This window comes from Ranitomeya variabilis, chromosome 4 (genome assembly GCF_051348905.1).
Source record: "Ranitomeya variabilis isolate aRanVar5 chromosome 4, aRanVar5.hap1, whole genome shotgun sequence".
Taxonomy (NCBI): Eukaryota; Metazoa; Chordata; class Amphibia; order Anura; family Dendrobatidae; genus Ranitomeya; species Ranitomeya variabilis.
The window spans coordinates 29,912,027-29,931,822 of record NC_135235.1 but is presented as its reverse complement, the minus strand read 5'-3'; the positions used below and the strand labels follow the sequence as shown (position 1 = coordinate 29,931,822).

The 19,796-nt window shown below is 42.5% G+C and overlaps 1 protein-coding gene and 1 long non-coding RNA gene across 6 annotated transcripts in view; one reads left to right on the top strand and one right to left on the bottom strand.

Annotated features, from left to right (window-relative positions):
• LOC143769584 (uncharacterized) overlaps window positions 1-13,310 on the bottom strand; it is a 66,757-nt gene extending 53,447 nt beyond the window's left edge. For both annotated transcript variants that reach the window (XR_013214426.1, XR_013214425.1), the window contains exons 1-2: window positions 13,023-13,310; window positions 12,508-12,591 (exon numbers count right to left, since the gene is read on the bottom strand). This is a non-coding gene — a long non-coding RNA (uncharacterized LOC143769584). The remainder of the gene's footprint in view (window positions 1-12,507; window positions 12,592-13,022) is intronic.
• KCNIP2 (potassium voltage-gated channel interacting protein 2) overlaps window positions 1-19,796 on the top strand; it is a 514,316-nt gene that overhangs the window by 453,996 nt on the left and 40,524 nt on the right. The window contains exon 2 of one of the 4 annotated variants that reach the window (XM_077258264.1): window positions 14,026-14,121. The exons of the other annotated variants lie outside the window; for them this stretch is intronic. Coding sequence (XP_077114379.1) covers window positions 14,026-14,121 — 96 coding nt within the window. The remainder of the gene's footprint in view (window positions 1-14,025; window positions 14,122-19,796) is intronic. 4 annotated transcript variants of the gene reach the window in all.

Sequence of the window (19,796 nt, the reverse complement as noted above, 5' to 3'; positions counted from 1 at the left end):
ACTCTAGGACTCTGCTCCCTATACTGTTGCTGGGGCTGATCGATAGTGGTCACAGGGGAGGAAATGCTACCCGTCTTTTATTAATGACCTGTCAGGTCATGACTGTAATAGCAGTGGACATCCCTTTTAAGCCCGCGCTTGCCTTGCGCAGGCGTGTACTATGGAGGATACAGCATGAACTTCAATCCAATATTGCAGCCAGCATGCAGCCAGCGGGTAAGGAAAGGGTGAATCAAACACCCGAAAACCCCGCCCATATGACCGCAAACCTGTCACTCCAAATTCAGGTGACAGGTTCCCTTTAAGCATCCTATTAATAGAATGCAATCCGCAATTTTTGTGCACATGTTGCGTTTTTTTCGCGAAAAAAAAACACATCGCGGTAAAAAATGCAGCATGTTCATTAATTTTGCAGATTTTTTGCAGATTTCCCACTATTTAATGCATTGGGAAGCTCTGAAAAAAACACGAAAAATCCGCACAAAAAATGCGCAATAAACGCGCAAAAACCGCAAGTAAAACACGAGAAAAACTCGTGCGGATTTTCTGCAGAAAATCTCTGGTTTTGTTCAGGAAATTTCTGCATAAAATCCTGACGTGTGCACATAGCCTTAAAGTATAGAGTAAAAGATGCTGTTCCCCTGAAGCAGCTTCACCTGGGGAAACTTAGTGTCTTCGCTTTTTGATGCACAAACTCTCAAAATCCGCCTCAAACTCAAACCTCTTCAAAAACATGGGAGTTTGTGCTCTGATAACTCTGCAAAAAAAGACTTTGTGCTCACAAAATATAAGATATATGCATACAGTATCCCTTGGATGCCGTCAGTACTGCAGAAATTTAAAGGTGAAAATGCTGAAGTGGTTAAAAGAAGTGACATAAGGCGGAACATTATGCTCATTGTTAGAACATGTGCACACAACGTCTTTTTCAGGTGGATTCCTCCTGCAATTCACCTGAAGAAGCATGGCGAAACGCCCCCAAAAATGAACATAATGCACAGCAAATAACGTAAAAACGATATCGCCGTGCTCATGCTCAGTCTTTTATTACTTCTTTTAAAGTGGTTTAATTAAGTAGCATGTTCCTTCTTTGGGCAACGTCCTAGTGCATATGACCAATATCGTGGAGAGTGCAGAGAAATGATGCCTGCGAAAGTGTGAGTGTTATACTGAAGTGGTTTCATCTAGAAAAGCTCGGTGACTACTGCCTCAATAAAGTGGTCAAAAAAGTGCCCCTTACCCTCAGGGAATGTAAACACTGAGTTTTTTCGCTAAGTTTTTGGTGCAGAATCTGAGCAAAACTTCTGAGTTTTTGCGTTTTTCAGGAGGATTTGGAGAGTTTTTGCTCCAAAATCTCCAAAAAAAACCCCCTCAGTGTGCACATAGCCTCATCTGTCAAAACTTTGGGAGTATTTACCCCTCCTGGTATATTGTTGGGGAACGCCTTGCAATTGAGTTGTTATTAGAAGGCTGGAAAGTTTATTTACAATTGGGTGTTTTGCTTGAGGATCCTCATCCGAAATTGGGTAGTCCAAAGCCAAAGCAAATGGGTCCTCAAAGGGTTTGGGAAACTTCTGACATCCTCAATATACAGCATATAATCTTCGGTCGTTTGTTGTTCCCTCTAACTCTATGACTGTCCCATCCTTGTGGAATAACTGCTTCTTCTTGCCTAACGAGCCAATGTCTTCTTCACCACCATGGCCGCTTCGTTCGCTCTTTCCCTTTGTCGTCTGCCCCCCGTCTGTCTTTGTATTAATAAATTGCATGTTGGACTTGATTTGCCTGCTGACCATTTTGCTTTTTTTTGCCTCAACTTCTTACATTTTTATTATTTTAGTCTTCGAGTTCGTGGAAGAGGAACACAACCCAACTTGTCATGAGCGCCCGCCCGTCCATCCATACCTTTCATTAGATCCCCCAATGCCTCACCTGCGCTGTAAAACGAGACATATCTGGGCCACGTAAATGGAATAAATCGGAAAAGTTTATGTAAAAGGTCATTGGTTGTTCAATATTTAGAAAATAATAAGACAGGTCTAAAAATACAGGAAGCGGGGTTCTCCGGGGGTCTACGGAGAGAAAACTCCAGGACTTTATTAGTGGTTGACATTTGCAGAATATCCATCTGAACTCATTCTGTTCTTCCCGTAGCAACAGTTTCTTTTTGAGATTCTGTAGGGAAATCATCCTTTCCTTTCTCGTGACCATTCGAGACGGTCACAATAAGTAAAAGCCCCCTGCGGGAAGTACGTAAAGAGAATTCTCTACCAGCCCAAAGCTGCTAATTCCAAGGGAACTCCGCCATTCGCTTCTCTTCTACATCCGCTTGGAGGGTAATTCTACCATGAAAACACAGGACCGAAAGCGGAAACTTCGTCTCGATTTTTTTTTTCCAAAAATATATAAATAAATTTGTAGACGTTTTGATACTTTCAAAATACATGTAAAGGTGGCAAAAAGTTGAGATGTGTCAATCTATTTGCTGGTTTGTTGCAGTGAAAAAGTAAACAACAAATTAAATGGTAAGAGAAAATACTATGAAAAAAGTAAATAAACACAGCTTTAATATGGCACAACCTGGAAATTAAAAAAAAATAAAAAAAAATTGCCTTTTGGGGTGTGAACTATCTAGAAAATGGAAGCAGTTGTAATTGTTTGCTATATAAGGCTGCCGTCACACTATCAGTATTTGGTCAGTATTTTACCTCAGTATTTGTAAGCCAAAACCAGGAGTGGGTGATAAATGCAGAAGTGGAGCATATGGTTCTATTATACTTTTCCTCTAAGGGCCCCTTTCCACTTGCGAGGAAAACGGACGAGTGCAATCCGATAAAAAATTGGATTGCACTCGGACCAATGTTATTTAATAGGTGTCTTTTCATTTGCGATTTTTTTCTCAGCCGAAATCGGACTGAGAAAAATCTGGGTCGGCTGAGAAAAAAATCGCAGCATGCTGCGTATTGATGCGATTCTCGGACGAGACTCGCCAATACAAGTCAATGGGTGCGAGAAAAAAATCGCACAGAACTCGCACCATGCGAGTTCTGTCCGATTTTTACGCACCGGTGTCCTTTGAAAAGCCGGTAATTCAGCGCGGTGTACAGTAAAATCACACTGACAGGTTAGAGTAGATATATACACATAGAATAGGTATATATACATATATATATGTCAGTGAGACACCTATATATGTATATTTACATTTAGTGCAGCGCTAGATAGCATAAAAGCCGCTAATTCAATTGCCGGCTTTTCATTTCTCTTTCACAAACCCGACATGATATGAGACATGGTTTACATACAGTAAACCATCTCATATCCCCCTTTTTTTTGCATATTCCACACTTCTAATGTTAGTAGTGTGTATGCTCACGCCAATTTTTTCCGCCATTTAACCCTTTATTTTAGCAGCTACAGCGGCCAAATTTTGCACATACACACTACTAACATTAGTAGTGTGGAATATGCAAAAAAAAGGGGATATGAGATGGTTTACTGTATGTAAACCATGTCTCATATCCTGTCGGGTTTGTGAAGGAGAAATGAAAAGCCGGCAATTGAATTACCGGCTTTTCACATATATCGCGCTGAATTAAATATATAAATACAGAATATATATATATATATATATATATATATATATATATATATATATATATATGTGTGTCTCAATGACATATATACAGTGCCTAAAAGTAGTATTCAACCCTCTGTAGATTTAGCAGGTTTAATAAGATGCAAATAAGTTAGTGCCTTCAAACTTCAAACAAGAGCAGGATTTATTACCAGATGCATAAATCTTACAAACCAAAAAGTTTTGTTGCTCAGTTAAATTTTTATAAATTTTAAACATAAAAGTGTGGGTCAATTATTCTTCAACCCCTAGGTTTAATATTTTGTGGAATAACCTTTGTTTGCAATTACAGCTAATAATCGTCTTTTATAAGACCTGATCAGGCCGGCACAGGTCTCTGGAGTTATCTTGGCCCACTCCTCCATGCAGATCTTCTCCAAGTTATCTAGGTTCTTTGGGTGTCTCATGTGGACTTTAATCTTGAGCTCCTTCCACAAGTTTTCAATTGGGTTAAGGTCAGGAGACTGACTAGGCCACTGCAACACCTTGATTTTTTGCCTCTTGAACCAGGCCTTGGTTTTCTTGGCTGTGTGCTTTGGGTCGTTGTCTTGTTGGAAGATGAAATGACGACCCATCTTAAGATCCTTGATGGAGGAGCGGAGGTTCTTGGCCAAAATCTCCAGGTAGGCCATGCTATCCATCTTCCCATGGATGCGGACCAGATGGCCAGGCCCCTTGCCTGAGAAACAGCCCCACAGCATGATGCTGCCACCACCATGCTTGACTGTAGGGATGGTATTCTTGGGGTCGTATGCAGTGCCATCCAGTCTCCAAACGTCACGTGTGTGGTTGGCACCAAAGATCTCGATCTTGGTCTCATCAGACCAGAGAACCTTGAACCAGTCAGTCTCAGAGTCCTCCAAGTGATCATGTGCAAACTGTAGACGAGCCTTGACATGACGCTTTGAAAGTAAAGGTACCTTACGGGCTCGTCTGGAACGGAGACCATTGCGGTGGAGTACGTTACTTATGGTATTGACTGAAACCAATGTCCCCACTGCCATGAGATCTTCCCGGAGCTCCTTCCTTGTTGTCCTTGGGTTAGCCTTGACTCTTCGGACAAGCCTGGCCTCGGCACGGGAGGAAACTTTCAAAGGCTGTCCAGGCCGTGGAAGGCTAACAGTAGTTCTATAAGCCTTCCACTTCCGGATGATGCTCCCAACAGTGGAGACAGGTAGGCCCAACTCCTTGGAAAGGGTTTTGTACCCCTTGCCAGCCTTGTGACCCTCCACGATCTTGTCTCTGATGGCCTTGGAATGCTCCTTTGTCTTTCCCATGTTGACCATGTATGAGTGCTGTTCACAAGTTTGGGGAGGGTCTTAAATAGTCAGAAAAGGCTGGAAAAAGAGATAATTAATCCAAACATGTGAAGCTCATTGTTCTTTGTGCCTGAACTACTTCTTAATACTTTAGGGGAACCAAACAGAATTCTGGTGGGTTGAGGGGTTGAATAATAAATGACCCTCTGAAAAAACTTTTCACAATTTAAAAAAAAAAATAAACATAGAAATAACATTCTTTTTTGCTGCAGTGCATTTCACACTTCCAGGCTGATCTACAGTCCAAATGTCACAATGCCAAGTTAATTCCAAATGTGTAAACCTGCTAAATCTGCAGGGGGTTGAATACTACTTGTAGGCACTGTGTGTATATATATATATATATATATATATATATATATATATATATATATATATATATATATATATATATACTGTATATATGTTTTAACGAACATTTGAGCACATAAATCCATTAGATGTCGGTTTTTCAAGACTGCGAGAAAATATCGCAATACGGATGCCATACGGATTACATACGGAGGATGCCATGCGCAAAATACGCTGACACACCCTGCCTACGGATGACATACGGATCACTATTTTGGGAACATTTCTCCGTATTACGGCCGTATTACGGCCGTAAAAAACGGACCGTATTGTCTTACGCTGAGTGTGACGCCTGCCTCATTGTTCCACTCCTGGTTTTGGCTTACAAATACTGATGTAAAATACTGACCAAATACTGACCGTGTGACGGCAGCCTAAAGCAGCAAATGATAAAAAAAATAAAATAATTAAATTGCAAAAGTAAAGAATATGAAAAGCAAAAAGAAAAAATATCTATTTTACTTAAAGGGGCAACAACTTGAGCTAAGTTAATGCAATTCGACATTACAAGTTAGGTTTCTTTTGTTTTCATCTTTGCAGCTATAGGCTATATTCCCACAATGAGTTTTTGATAGGGTTTTTTTTATTATTTTTGAACCTGCATGTTTTTGAAAAAGTGCAGATAACCCATAGTAATTAATTGGTGCAGAAGAAAATCTGCAACATCAAAAACTCACCAAAAAACTCATCTTGGGAACGTAGCCTTATCCTCTGAGGTCTCTCCAGACCCCAAGGCAAAATAATCAGAGGGGATGGAAGGGGTAAAAAAAAAAGAAAGAACAGATTATACTGACCCCTCCTCAGTCCTCACATATCTCCTTATATCCTTACTCCGCCACCACAGCGCCTCAATCCTCCATGCCGGTCTTTGGTACTTCCAGCGATGAGGCCCGTGCGATCACATGGGGGGGTGCGTTGCCCCCCCACATGAAGTTGTGAGTTTTGGCAGTGGGAGAACTGGAGGCCGGCACAGAGGATCAAGCAAGTGGCGGAGGTGGTGTGAAGAACCTGCTGATGACCTAGTACAGGTGAGTTTCGTTTTTTTAACCCCTTCCTAGCCTTCAAAAGAATTCAGCAAAATTGCAGCCGGTTGGACAAGATTTGCCTGATTTGTAATAAATTAAATTGTGAAAATTTGAGATTTGCCAGAATCCAAAATTTTGGGGGGATTTATAATTGATTCTATTCATTCATCTAAGGCCTGTTTCACACGTCAGTGGCTCCGGTATGTGTGGTTTCCTCACGTCCCGGAGACACTGACACACGTAGACACATTAAAATCAATGTGTCTCTGCAGATGTCAGTGATTTTTCGTGGACCGTGTCCGTGTGCAAAACACGGAGACATGTCCACGTTTCTCCGGCAGCACGGTCCGCAAAGCGTCCCGCACACGTGCACACGGAGAACAGAGTGCACTCCGTGTGCACGTACCGCCGCAGGAGAAACAGCGCTACAGTTAAGCGCTGTCCCCTGCTTTTGGTGCTGAAGCCGGCATTCATTCCATCTCCCCAGCAGCGTTCGCTGGAGAGAAGGAATGAAAAATCAAGGTTTTTTTTTGGTGAAAAATAAAGTTCGGGGTCACCACCTCCCATAGGGAGCATATTCATCACTGTAATGAGCGGTACCATGTGACCGCTCACACAGGACAGGCTGCCGGCGCTGAGAGGAGGCATCGCGGGAGCTGGGTGAGTATTTTAATGCAAGCGGGCGAGCGCACAGGGGGTGGGAGGCGGGAGGTGACCCCGAACTTTATTTTTCACAAAAAAAACCCCCAAACCTTGATTTTTCATTCCTTCTCTCCAGCGAACGCTGCTGGGGAGAAGGAATGAATGCCGGCTTCAGCACCAAAAGCAGGGGACAGCGCTTAACTCTAGCGCTGTCTCCTGCACAGTCCGTGTGGTCCTCAGTTGGCACACGGGCAGCACACTGCTGCCGCACGTGTGCCACACTGATGTGCCACGTGAGCACACGGACACACGGACACGGATAACTCCGGTACCGATTTCTCCGGTACCGGAATTATCTGGACGTGTGAGACTGTCCTAAAATTGAGCAACGTTGGATTTTTTTGCACCGATTGTCGCTGTCTTGGTTGCTTATCTGACCCCATTCTCTGCAATGAAACATGGTGTCAAAATCAGCAACTGGCCAACTGCAGGATTCCATAGCCGCCATTTACATGTACAGGTGACAGAATAATGCATGGTCGAGGCAAGCCCACTGAAGGGTGAGGGGACCCCACTATCTGCCGTCCTTATACCCATTATTATTCCCCAGCTATAAACTCTTACAGCTAAAAGAAAAACAAATCACATTCTTCTCTCATGACAAGTTGTTTTGTGTTTGTTTGTTTTTTTCATGTGTTTTTTTTTTTTCTTAGTTTTTATTTTCCTTTTTCTTCGCATGATCCGTTGAAGATGGCGCTTGTCGAGAAGCATGATGGTTATTTGTGAGTAAAAACAAGCTGTTTCCATGTAGAAGAAAATGAAAAGTTGAAAAATGAAATAATGTGAATCTCCACGACCGCTCTCTGGCTCTATGCAATCCAGTATTTTTCTAATAGATATATTGCCACCTGGAGCCCGTCAGCAAGTACGCGAGCTGCTAATGTAAAATTTGATTCAATGTCTTTATCTGTTGTGGGTTTTTCCCTTGTTTAGAATTTTTATTTTTTTTTTACTGCATTTCTTTTGGGCTAAAAATCCTTTTTGCACTTTGGCTTCATTAATAATTTTGCATGGTTTGTCTTCTATAGCCTCCATGTCGCTGGCTGCAGAATGAGTAAACTAATAATCATCAGTGAGCTCCTTCTGAAAGAAGTTTATAACTTTTATCTGTGTTTTATGGAGTTTTTCTTAGTTGATTTATGTCCATAAATTTTACCGTTCCTTTGAAGTGGTCTGTGGTCATGATGAATTAGGTGAGTATTTTTCTTAAACTCAACAATTTTTTTTACCTTTTTTCTGTGTGCTTGATCCATATATATATATATTTTTTGGTCTGTGCATCACTTTTTTTTTAAATCCTTCTAATTTTTTTTTTAAGCTTTTCCTGGCAGTTGAGTACTGACAGCACATGGATGACTTCTGTGTTATACATTTTTTACCACTGGACTGTTGAATTGCTTTGGTGAGTTTGATCCACAACACAGAATCAAAGTTTGACAAGGTTTCCTTTCTTTTTTGTTTTTGCAGAAAAAAAATACCTAAAACATAGATAAAATAGTTACAACCTCCAGTCAGAACAAGCTCACTGACAGATTCTTATTTAACTCCTTCTGTAGCCAGCAAAATGCCAAGAAAAAGAGACACTAGAAGCCAAGTGATGAGAAAATTTTTTAATGTAAACAAAGTGAAAAATTATTTTCAGCCCGAAATAAGAAGAAAACAGTTGTTGTTATCTTTTAAAGCGGTCTTGTGGGACGCTAAGGCCGGCCTCACACATGGCGTAAGACAATACGCCACGTATTATACGTCCGTACTACGGCCGTAATACGGAGAAATGTTCCCAAAATAGTGATCCGTAGTCAGGGTGTGTCAGCGTATTTTGCGCATGGCATCCTCCGTATGTAATCCGTATGGCATCCGTACTGCGAGATTTTCGCGCAGGCTTGCAAAACCGACATCTAATGGATTTATGTGCTCAAATGTTCGGGAAAACATATATACAGTATATATATATATATATATATGTATATATATGTCATTGAGACACATATATATATATTCTGTATTTAGATTTCATTCAGCGCGATATGTGTTAAAAGCCGGTAATTCAATTACCGGCTTTTCATTTCTCCTGCACAAACCCGACAGGATATGAGACATGGTTTTCATACAGTAAACCATCTCATATCCCCTTTTTTTTTGCATATTCCACACTACTAATGATAGTAGTGTGTATGTGCAAAATTTCAGCGCTGTAGCTGCGGAAATAAAGGGTTAAATGGCGGAAAAAATTGGCGTGGGCTCCCGCGCAATTTTCTCCGCCAGAATGGTAAAGCCAGTGACTGAGGGCAGATATTAATAGCCAGGAGAGGGTCCATGGTTATTGGCCCCCCCGTGGCTACAAACATCTGCCCCCAGCCACCCCAGAAAAGGCACATCTGGAAGATGCGCCTATTCTGGCACTTGGCCACTCTCTTCCCACTCCCTGTAGCGGTGGGATATGGGGTAATGAAGGGTTAATGCCACCTTGCTATTGTAAGGTGACATTAAGCCAGATTAATAATGGGCAGGCGTCAATTATGACACCTATCCATTATTAATCCAATTGTAGGAAAGGGTTAAAAAAACACACACATGATTTAAAAGTATTTTAATGAAATAAACACAGCGGTTGTTGTAATAATTTATTGTTCTCTCAATCCATCAGGAACACCCTCGCTTGGAAAAATAATAAACGCACAAGATACATACCTTCTGGTGAACCGTCTCGTCCCACGAAGTAATCCATCTGAAGGGGTTAACTAATATTACAGGCAGGAGCCCTGCTAAATGCAGCTGTGCTCCGTGCTTGTAATTCCCCTGCGAATGAATGAAATGTAGGTCATTGACCTACATTTCCTTCAGTCGCGGTGAGGCGCCCTCTGCTGGATGTTCTCATGAACTGCAGCCTGGGAACTTTTTCCCACGCTCCAGGTCATATGAGGACATCCACCAGGGGGCGCCTCACCGCAACTGAAGGAAATGTAGGTCAATGACCTACATTTCATTCATTCGCCGGGGATTACAGGCACGGAGCACAGCTGCATTTAGCAGGGCTCCTGCCTGTAATATTAGTTAACCCCTTCAGATGGATTACTTCGTGGGACGAGACGGTTCACCAGAAGGTATGTATCTTGTGCGTTTATTATTTTTCCAAGCGAGGGTGTTCCTGATGGATTGAGAGAACAATAAATTATTACAACAACCGCTGTGTTTATTTCATTAAAATACTTTTAAATCATGTGTGTGTTTTTTTAACCCTTTCCTACAATTGGATTAATAATAGATAGGTGTCATAATTGACGCCTGCCCATTATTAATCTGGCTTAATGTCACCTTACAATAGCAAGGTGGCATTAACCCTTCATTACCCCATATCCCACCGCTACAGGGAGTGGGAAGAGAGTGGCCAAGTGCCAGAATAGGCGCATCTTCCAGATGTGCCTTTTCTGGGGTGGCTGGGGGCAGATGTTTTTAGCCACGGGGGGGGCAATAACCATGGACCCTCTCCTGGCTATTAATATCTGCCCTCAGTCACTGGCTTTACCGCTCTGGCGGAGAAAATTGCGCGGGAGCCCACGCCAATTTTTTCCGCCATTTAACCCTTTATTTCAGCAGCTACAGCGCTGAAATTTTGCACATACACACTACTAACATTAGTAGTGTGGAATATGCAAAAAAAAAGGGGATATGAGATGGTTTACTGTATGTAAACCATGTCTCATATCCTGTCGGGTTTGTGCAGGAGAAATGAAAAGCCAGCAATTGAATTACCGACTTTTCACTAACACCGCTGCGTATTTCTCGCAAGTCACACTGCTGGTCCGTGTGGAATCCGTATTTTTCTCGCCCCCATAGACTTTCATTGGCGATTTTTTTGCGCAATACGGTGACAAACGCAGCATGCTGCGATTTTGTACGGCCGTAGAAAGCCGTATAATACTGAACCGTAATATACGGCTAATAGGAGCAGCCCCATTGAGAATAATTGTGCAGTTTATTTTGCGAGTTTTACGGACGTAGTTTATGCGCTCATACGTCCGTAAAACTCGCTAGTGTGAGGCCGGCCTTATAGTGATACCGGATTTAAAGGATAGCCCATGCGTATAAGATGTGTGTCACTGCTCATCAGGCACAGCCCTGTAGATTTTCGAGTCCCTTTCAGTTTAATGGTGAAATAGCCGCAGTACCAGGCACGGCCACTAGTAAATGGATGGCGCCACTTATCAGAGAGTGACCATAAGCTTATTATTTCTAACGTCTAATAAAAGTTGTAATTTTTCACTTAGGGAAAAAAAAAATGTAATGAAGATGAATTAAAAAGGTGCTGGATTTGTTGACTACAGAGACGCGGAGCCACATATTTAAATGCATGGAAACAGCTTATATGCTCTTATATGTTGTGGATTATCTAATAAATTGGAGAGAAAAAAACATCACATTTGGAATCATCTAAGGCTGGTTTCACACTTACGTTTTGATCTGCAGCGTTTTTTTAAAAAACGCATGTGGTGAAAAAACGCATGTAAACGCAGCAAAATGCCGCGTTTTTTAGACGCATGCGTTTTTGCATGCAGAAAAAAACACGGCGTTTTGCGGCGTTTACATGCGTTTTTTCCTGCGTTTGCGTTTTTTAAACACATGCTGAGAAGTGTGTGACAGGTGCCAATCATCAAAATCAACTAGAAAAATCACTAAAAACAGAAATAGCTAGGGTTAGGGTTAGGATCCCTAGTAACCCTAGGGATCCTAACCCTAACCCTAACCCTAGGGATCCTAACCCTAACCCTAGGGATCCTAGGGATCCTAACCCTAACCCTAAGGGTTAGGGTTAGGATCCCTAGGGTTAGGGTTAGGATCCCTAGGGTTACTAGAGATCCTAACCTTAGGGTTAGGGTTAGGGTTAGGATCCCTAGTAACCCTAGGGTTAGGGTTAGGGTTTTCTTGTTTTTTCTTGTGTTTAGGGTTAGGGTTTTCTTGTTTTTTCTTGTGTTTTTCTATAAAAACGCATGCGTTTTTAACGCAAGCAAACACATGTGCTTATAAACGCATGCGTTTACATAGACAGCAATGCATTTTTTTGCCGCGAATAAACGCATGTGTTTTTTTGCGGCAAAAAAACGCCGCTAGAAATTACTACAGGTTACATTTCTGCAAATGAACGCACGCGTCAAAAAACGCATGCGTTGCCGAAAACGCGTCAAAACGCACGCTAAAAAACGCATGCGGTTTTTTAATGTTAAGTATAGGAAAAAAAACGCATGCGTTTTTTAGCGCTAAAACGCTGCAGATCAAAACGCAAGTGTGAAACCAGCCTAATGGAAACGTCAAAATTGTTCCGTTTTGAATGGCCGTACAGGACTAGTACGGAGATTACCATTCTGAAAGGCAGTTCCAATAAAATTCCTTTAATCCGGCATAAGTGTAATGATTTCAGATGTTCTGGATTATCGGACAGCTGAAGAATGGAACATAAATGATCTCCTCCACCTACCTAAAGGGGTATTCCCAACACTGACAGTTATCGCCTATTTTTGATCGGTGGGGGTCCGACGGTGGGACCAGTCCCAATGAGCCCCTGTATGAGAGAAATATTATGATATATTACTAGTTATGGACAGTTACACTCCTGGCGGTACCAAATAGTTATACCCTAGGACTAATAGAAAAAAATATCTATTTATGATCTATTATCTATCTATTATCTGTCTATCTTATCTATCTATCATCTATTATTTATCATCTATGTATTTATTATCTATCATCTATTATTTATCATCTATTTATCATCTATTATCTTTCTATTATTTATCATCTATCTATTTATTATCTATTATCTATCTATTTATCTATCTATTATTTATCATCTATCTATTATTTATTATCTATCTATTATTTATCTATCATCTATTATTTATCATCTATCTATTATCTATCTATCTATTATCTATCTATTATCTGTCTATTATCTATCTATACATATATTTTTTTCCCTCATTGTTTTCTTACATGCCCTCTTTTATTCTTAGTCCTCCGTAGGGTATAAATATCTGGTGCGGCCTCGAGCGTAACTGTTATGTTTCTATAGATACCATAGATATCGGCTACATAGGGGCAGACTTAACGAAATTGTCTAAAAGGAAAACCATCTTTGTTTCCCCTAGCAACCAATCACAGCACCGCATTCATTTTACCACAGCAGTTTATGAATTGTAAGCTGTGCTGTGATTGGTTGCTATGGGCAAAAAGGCCGGTTTGTCTTTCTGAGGCTTTTGATAAATGAGGCCTGTAGTTTTCTTCCCCCCCATTGTTTTTTTTTTTTTTATTTACCTTTTGTCATTAGCCCTCTCATGTACAATGTACATTAATTCTCCAGAATTACTGGGCTTCATAGGCGTACAGACACAGGGGCCTCGTGTCGGCCATTGGCAACCTATTTGCATCCTCGTAGACGCCATGGTCATGATTGCCAGCGTTATCTATGGAGTTGAGCCGCTGAGATCGGAGTTAGTTCCAATCCCGGCCGTGCCGGTGGTGCGAGCAGATGGCGCCTCGCTGTACAGAACAGGCTCATGTAATGTGCACGGGGAAGAGGCGACCCCACCGATCCTGACAGGAAACAATCCCCCATTGTAAGGAAGCAGTGGCCATTACTTTCGGACCCTTCCCTTTTCCTTCCCCCCCATAAACAATGACTGGAGGGGTCGCACGCGCAGACACTGCTCGATTCCCATGCGGGTTCTTGGGATCGTTGGGGGTCTCAGCGGTTGAACTCCACCAATCAGAAAGGAGTCCTGTGATAGGCGATCACTCTCCCCATTGGGAATACCCCTTCACAATCCGCCATTACACTGCGGTGTCAGAGGAGCAGGAGGACGCTGACTTTCCGGAATGTTCATTAGATAATCCCCCACATTCTCCTGCCGCTCCCCAGCGTTCCTTGTCCCGCTCTTCCGTCCCATGCCGTGCTATGTCCTCATTTAATACTTTGCTTTGTTCTGGTGACTTTCAGGGAATGTTCCCAACCAAAATAAAAAAGCTTTTAAGCAGCGAATCCTCAAACTGTTACCCTGCTGCGGTCCCACGGACACCCCCTCAGTCAGTGAAAGCAAGTGACCACTTTCTCATTTATTTTGTGTGTTTGTGACTTGTGTTACGCGCCGGGGTTGTGTGAGAAATTTCCAAAACTGTGTCTTAAAGGGAAATTTCTCTGACTGGTGATATTAATGTCTGTGAGTCTACAGCCGTCCCTGAGACACATGGGAAAGACATTTTGAAAATAATCACTACGAAAAATATCATAAATTAAATCTGAAGTTTGCTCCAATCACACAACAGGGTAGAGCGCCAATCTACTGTTAAGCATGGGAGGAGCTTCCTACTGAGCTCACTGCTGCCCCCTGCTGAGTGCGAAGAGGGAACGTCACCACGGCTCTCAGCACATTTCTGGTGATAAATGAAAGGGTCTTTTGCAGCTTGAGATGGATGGATGATAAATAGATAATAGATGATAGAGAGAGATGATAGATAAAGAGAGATAATAGATATATAGATAATAGAGTGCTGCTGTTTTTTTAGGTAATACATAGGTGGATAAGGAGTCGGTAAGCTGAGGCTTGATCCCGGTTTACACCTTTCTAAGAACAGTGCTGCTTTCCTTTCTTCATAGATACATACACTATATGGAGAAAAGTAATGGACCCCACATCTTAGTCATTTAATTTAGGTTTTTCATCCAGCCCCATTGCCCCCCAGCGTATAACATCCGGCCCCATCATGCCTGGGGTAGGTATAACATCCTGTCTCATTGTCCAAGTAGTAAACATCTGTCCCCATTGCCCCCGTGTATAACATCTAGCTCTATTGCCCCCGCTGTATAACATTCGGCCCCCCTCTCCCGGTGTGTTATATCCGGCCTCCCGCTCCCCCCCCCCCCCGGTGTATAACATCTAGCCTAATTTCCCCCACTGTATAGGATCTAGCCCCTCAACCTCCGTGTATAACATCCGATTCCAATGCCTCTCACCTCCGGCCCCCCGTGCTGTCTGACATTGCTAACATATGACAGAACGGCCGGCGGTGCGAAGCTCCTGATACCAGCACGGTCCTGTAATTGGAGCCACCAGGGTAACAAGTCCATCCATGACATTTCCTCCTAAATCTTCCCCCATTACCTGTGAGTGATATTATTAAGAAGTGGAAGGAATCGCAGCAACTCAGCCACGTCATGGAGACCCTGTAATGTTTCAGAGCGGGGGGCCGGGTGCTGAGGAGCAGAGGGCAGAAAAGCACGACCACTCTGCGGACCCCATAACTGCAGAGTCCAAACCTCCTCTGGTATTAACATCAGCATAAAAACTGCGCCCCCGCCAGGAGCTTCATGGCCGAGCAGCTGCATGCAGCCGTACATCACCAAGCACAATGCCGACTGTGTCTGTTGTGCCCTTACTTAGCTCATCCCCCTTGGGCTAGTCTTAAATATTAACTCCACCTATTCCTTACAACTACCTAGTGCTGGGCAGAGAACAACTCTATTCAAATTGTTATGTCCCAGGGTATCAGAAAAAATCATAAAGAAAAAAACCCATTAAAAAGATATAACTTTTATTTTATTCCACTAAAAACACCTGAGGAGGTGATAAGTGCGCACCAAACATAATAAACACAGAGTGAACCAAAAACACCTTAAGGCCGGGGTCACACTAGACCGTAATACGGACGAGTGCTATGCGATAAAAAATCGCATAGCACTCGGCCCAATGTTAATCTATGGTGCAGCTCCCATCATCCGATATTTTCTCCACCGTATTTCGGATCCGAGGGAACTCGCAGCATGCTGCGATTGTCAGCGTATCTCGTCCGAGACTCGCCAATGCAAGTCTATGGGTGCGAGAAAAAATCGGATTCCACACGGACCAGCAGTGTGACTTGCGGCGAGAAATACGCAGCGGTGTTAGAGAAAAGCCGGTAATTCAATTGCCGGCTTTTCATTTCTCCTGCCTAAACCCGACATGATATGAGACATGGTTTACATACAGTAAACCATCTCATATCCCTTTTTTTTGCATATTCCACACTACTAATGTTAGTAGTGTGTATGTGCAAAATGTGGGCGCTGTAGCGTGTAAAATAAAGGGTTAAATGGCGGAAAAAATTGGCGTGGGCTCCGGCGCAATTTTCTCCGCCAGAGTGGTAAAGCCAGTGACTGAGGGCAGATATTAATAGCCAGGAGAGGGTCCATGGTTATTGGCCCCCCCTGGCTACAAACATCTGCCCCCAGCCACCCCAGAAAAGGCACATCTGGAAGATGCGCCTATTCTGGCACTTGGCCACTCTCTTCCCACTCCCGTGTAGTGGTGGGATATGGGGTAATGAAGGGTTAATGTCACCTTGCTATTGTAAGGTGACATTAAGCCAGATTAATAATGGACAGGCGTCAATTATGTCACCTATCCATTATTAATCCAATTGTATGAAAGGGTTAAAAAAACACACACATGATTAAAAAGTATTTTAATGAAATAAACACACATGTTGTTTTAATATTTTATTGTTCTCTCAATCCATCCGGAACACCCTCGCTTGGCAAAATAATAAACCAACAATATACATACCCTCTGATGACCTGTCACGTCCCACGAGGTAATCCATCTGAAGGGGTTAATTATTTTACAGGCAGGAGCTGCGCTAATGCACTCGCTCGTGTCTGTAATCCCCGGGTGCTGAAAGGAAAGCTGAGTGATCTGTACTTACATTGAGTTGCGGTGAGGCGCCCTCTGGTGGATGTTCTCATGAACTGGAGCCTTGGAAAAGTTCCCACGCTCGAGTTCATATGAGTTCATCCACCAGAGGGCGCCTCACCGCAACTCAATGTAAGTACAGATCACTCAGCTTTCCTTTCAGCACCCGGGGATTACAGACACGAGCGAGTGCATTAGCGCAGCTCCTGCCTGTAAAATAATTAACCCCTTCAGATGGATTACTTCGTGGGACGTGACGGTTCATCTGAGGGTATGTATCTTGTGCGTTTATTATTTTGCCAAGCGAGGGTGTTCTGATGGATTGAGAGAGCAATAAAATACTATAACAACCTGTGTGTTTATTTCATTAAAATAATTTGTAATAATGTGTGTGTGTGTGTGTGTTTTTTAACCCTTTCAGACAATTGGATTAATAATGGATAGGTGTCATCATTGACGCCTCTCCATTATTAACCTGGCTTAATGTCACCTTACAATAGCAAGGTGGCATTAACCCTTCATTACCCCATATCCCACCACTACAGGGAGTGGGAAGAGAGTGGTCAAGTGCCAGAATAGGCGCATCTTCCAGATGTGCCTTTTCTGGGGTGGCTGGGGGCAGATGTTTGTAGCCAGGGGGGGCAATAACCATGGACCCTCTCCTGGCTATTAATATCTGCCCTCAGTCACTGGCTTTACCACTCTGGCGGAGAAAATTGCGCGGATCACTGTTTTGGAAACATTTGTGCGATTCTCGTCCGTGAAAAACGGACCATTTTTTTATACGTTGTGTGTGTCCCCGGCCTAAAAAAAACTATAGGTCCCTATTTGTTCCTATGTGATGCCCTGCCTGACTGTGGAGTTTGGCACCCTAGGGGGGTAGCGTTGTGGTGCCCCACTCACCGATGTCTGCCCCTGATAATCCCTAGATGCACCCTAATACTACAAAAAAAAAAACCCGTACCGTCAATAGTGGACCACTATAGCTATACAGGTCCTTCTCAAAAAATTAGCATATAGTGTTAAATTTCATTATTTACCATAATGTAATGATTACAATTAAACTTTCATATATTATAGATTCATTATCCACCAACTGAAATTTGTCAGGTCTTTTATTGTTTTAATACTGATGATTTTGGCCTACAACTCCTGATAACCCAAAAAACCTGTCTCAATAAATTAGCATATTTCAACCGTCCAATCAAATAAAAGTGTTTTTTAATAACAAACAAAAAAACCATCAAATAATAATGTTCAGTTATGCACTCAATACTTGGTCGGGAATCCTTTGGCAGAAATGACTGCTTCAATGCGGCGTGGCATGGAGGCAATCAGCCTGTGACACTGCTGAGATGTTATGGAGGCCCAGGATGCTTCAATAGCGGCCTTAAGCTCATCCAGAGTGTTGGGTCTTGCGTCTCTCAACTTTCTCTTCACAATATCCCACAGATTCTCTATGGGGTTCAGGTCAGGAGAGTTGGCAGGCCAATTGAGCACAGTAATACCATGGTCAGTAAACCATTTACCAGTGGTTTTGGCACTGTGAGCAGGTGCCAGGAAGCATGAAGTGCTCCAAAATCTCCTGATAGCTAGCTGCATTGACCCTGCCCTTGATGAAACACAGTGGACCAACACCAGCAGCTGACATGGCACCCCACACCATCACTGACTGTGGGTACTTGACACTGGACTTCAGGCATTTTGGCATTTCCTTCTCCCCAGTCTTCCTCCAGACTCTGGCACCTTGATTTCCGAATGACATGCAAAATTTGCTTTCATCAGAAAAAAGTACTTGGGACCAGTGCTGCTTCTCTGTAGCCCAGGTCAGGCGCTTCTGCCGCTGTGTATGGTTCAAAAGTGGCTTTACCTGGGGAATGCGGCACCTGTAGCCCATTTCCTGCACACGCCTGTGCACGGTGGCTCTGGATGTTTCCACACCAGACTCAGTCCACTGCTTCCTCAGGTTCCCCAAGGTCTGGAATCGGTCCTTCTCCACAATCTTCCTCAGGGTCCGGTCACCTCTTCTCGTTGTACAGCGTTTTCTGCCACATTGTTTCCTTCCAACAGACTTATCATTGAGGTGCCTTGATACAGCACTCTGGGAACAGCCTATTTGTTGAGAAATTTCTTTCTGGGTCTTACCCTCTTGCTTGAGGGTGTCAATGATGGCCTTCTTGACATCTGTCAGGTCGCTAGTCTTACCCATGATGGGGGTTTTGAGTAATGAACCAGGCAGGGAGTTTTTAAAAGCCTCAGGTATCTTTTGCATGTGTTTAGAGTTAATTAGTTGATTCAGAAGATTAGGGTAATAGGTCGTTTAGAGAACCTTTTCTTGATATGCTAATTTATTGAGACAGGTTTTTTGGGTTATCAGGAGTTGTATGCCAAAATCATCAGTATTAAAACAATAAAAGACCTGACAAATTTCAGTTGGTGGATAATGAATCTATAATATATGAAAGTTTAATTGTAATCATTACATTATGGTAAATAATGAAATTTAACACTATATGCTAATTTTTTGAGAAGGACCTGTACACTATGTTCCAAATTATTATGCAAATTACATTTTTCTCGGATTTTCCTAAATGCCCGGTGCAAATGACAGTCAGTCTAATAAAAGTCATCACCCGTTAGATTATACATCGAATTTTATTGAAGAAACCTCCCAATGATAACAGTATAATCTCCAAAATGAATTAAAACTCAAAATGCACTGTTCCAAATTATTAGGCACAGTAGAATTTCTAAACATTTGATAAGTTTTACAGAACTGAAAATGCTCATTTGTGGAATTTGCAGCATTAGGAGGTCACATTCACTGAACAAAAAAGCTATTTAACTCCAGAACCTCCTAACAGGCCAAGTTACATGTTAACATAGGAGCCCTTCTTTGTTATCACCTTCACAATTCTTGCATCCATTGAACTTGTGAGTTTTTGGAGAGTTTCTGCTTGTATTCCTTCCCTCCCAGAGCTGCTGTTTTGATGTGAACTGCCTCCCACCCTCATAGATCTTTTACTTGATGATCCTCCAAAGG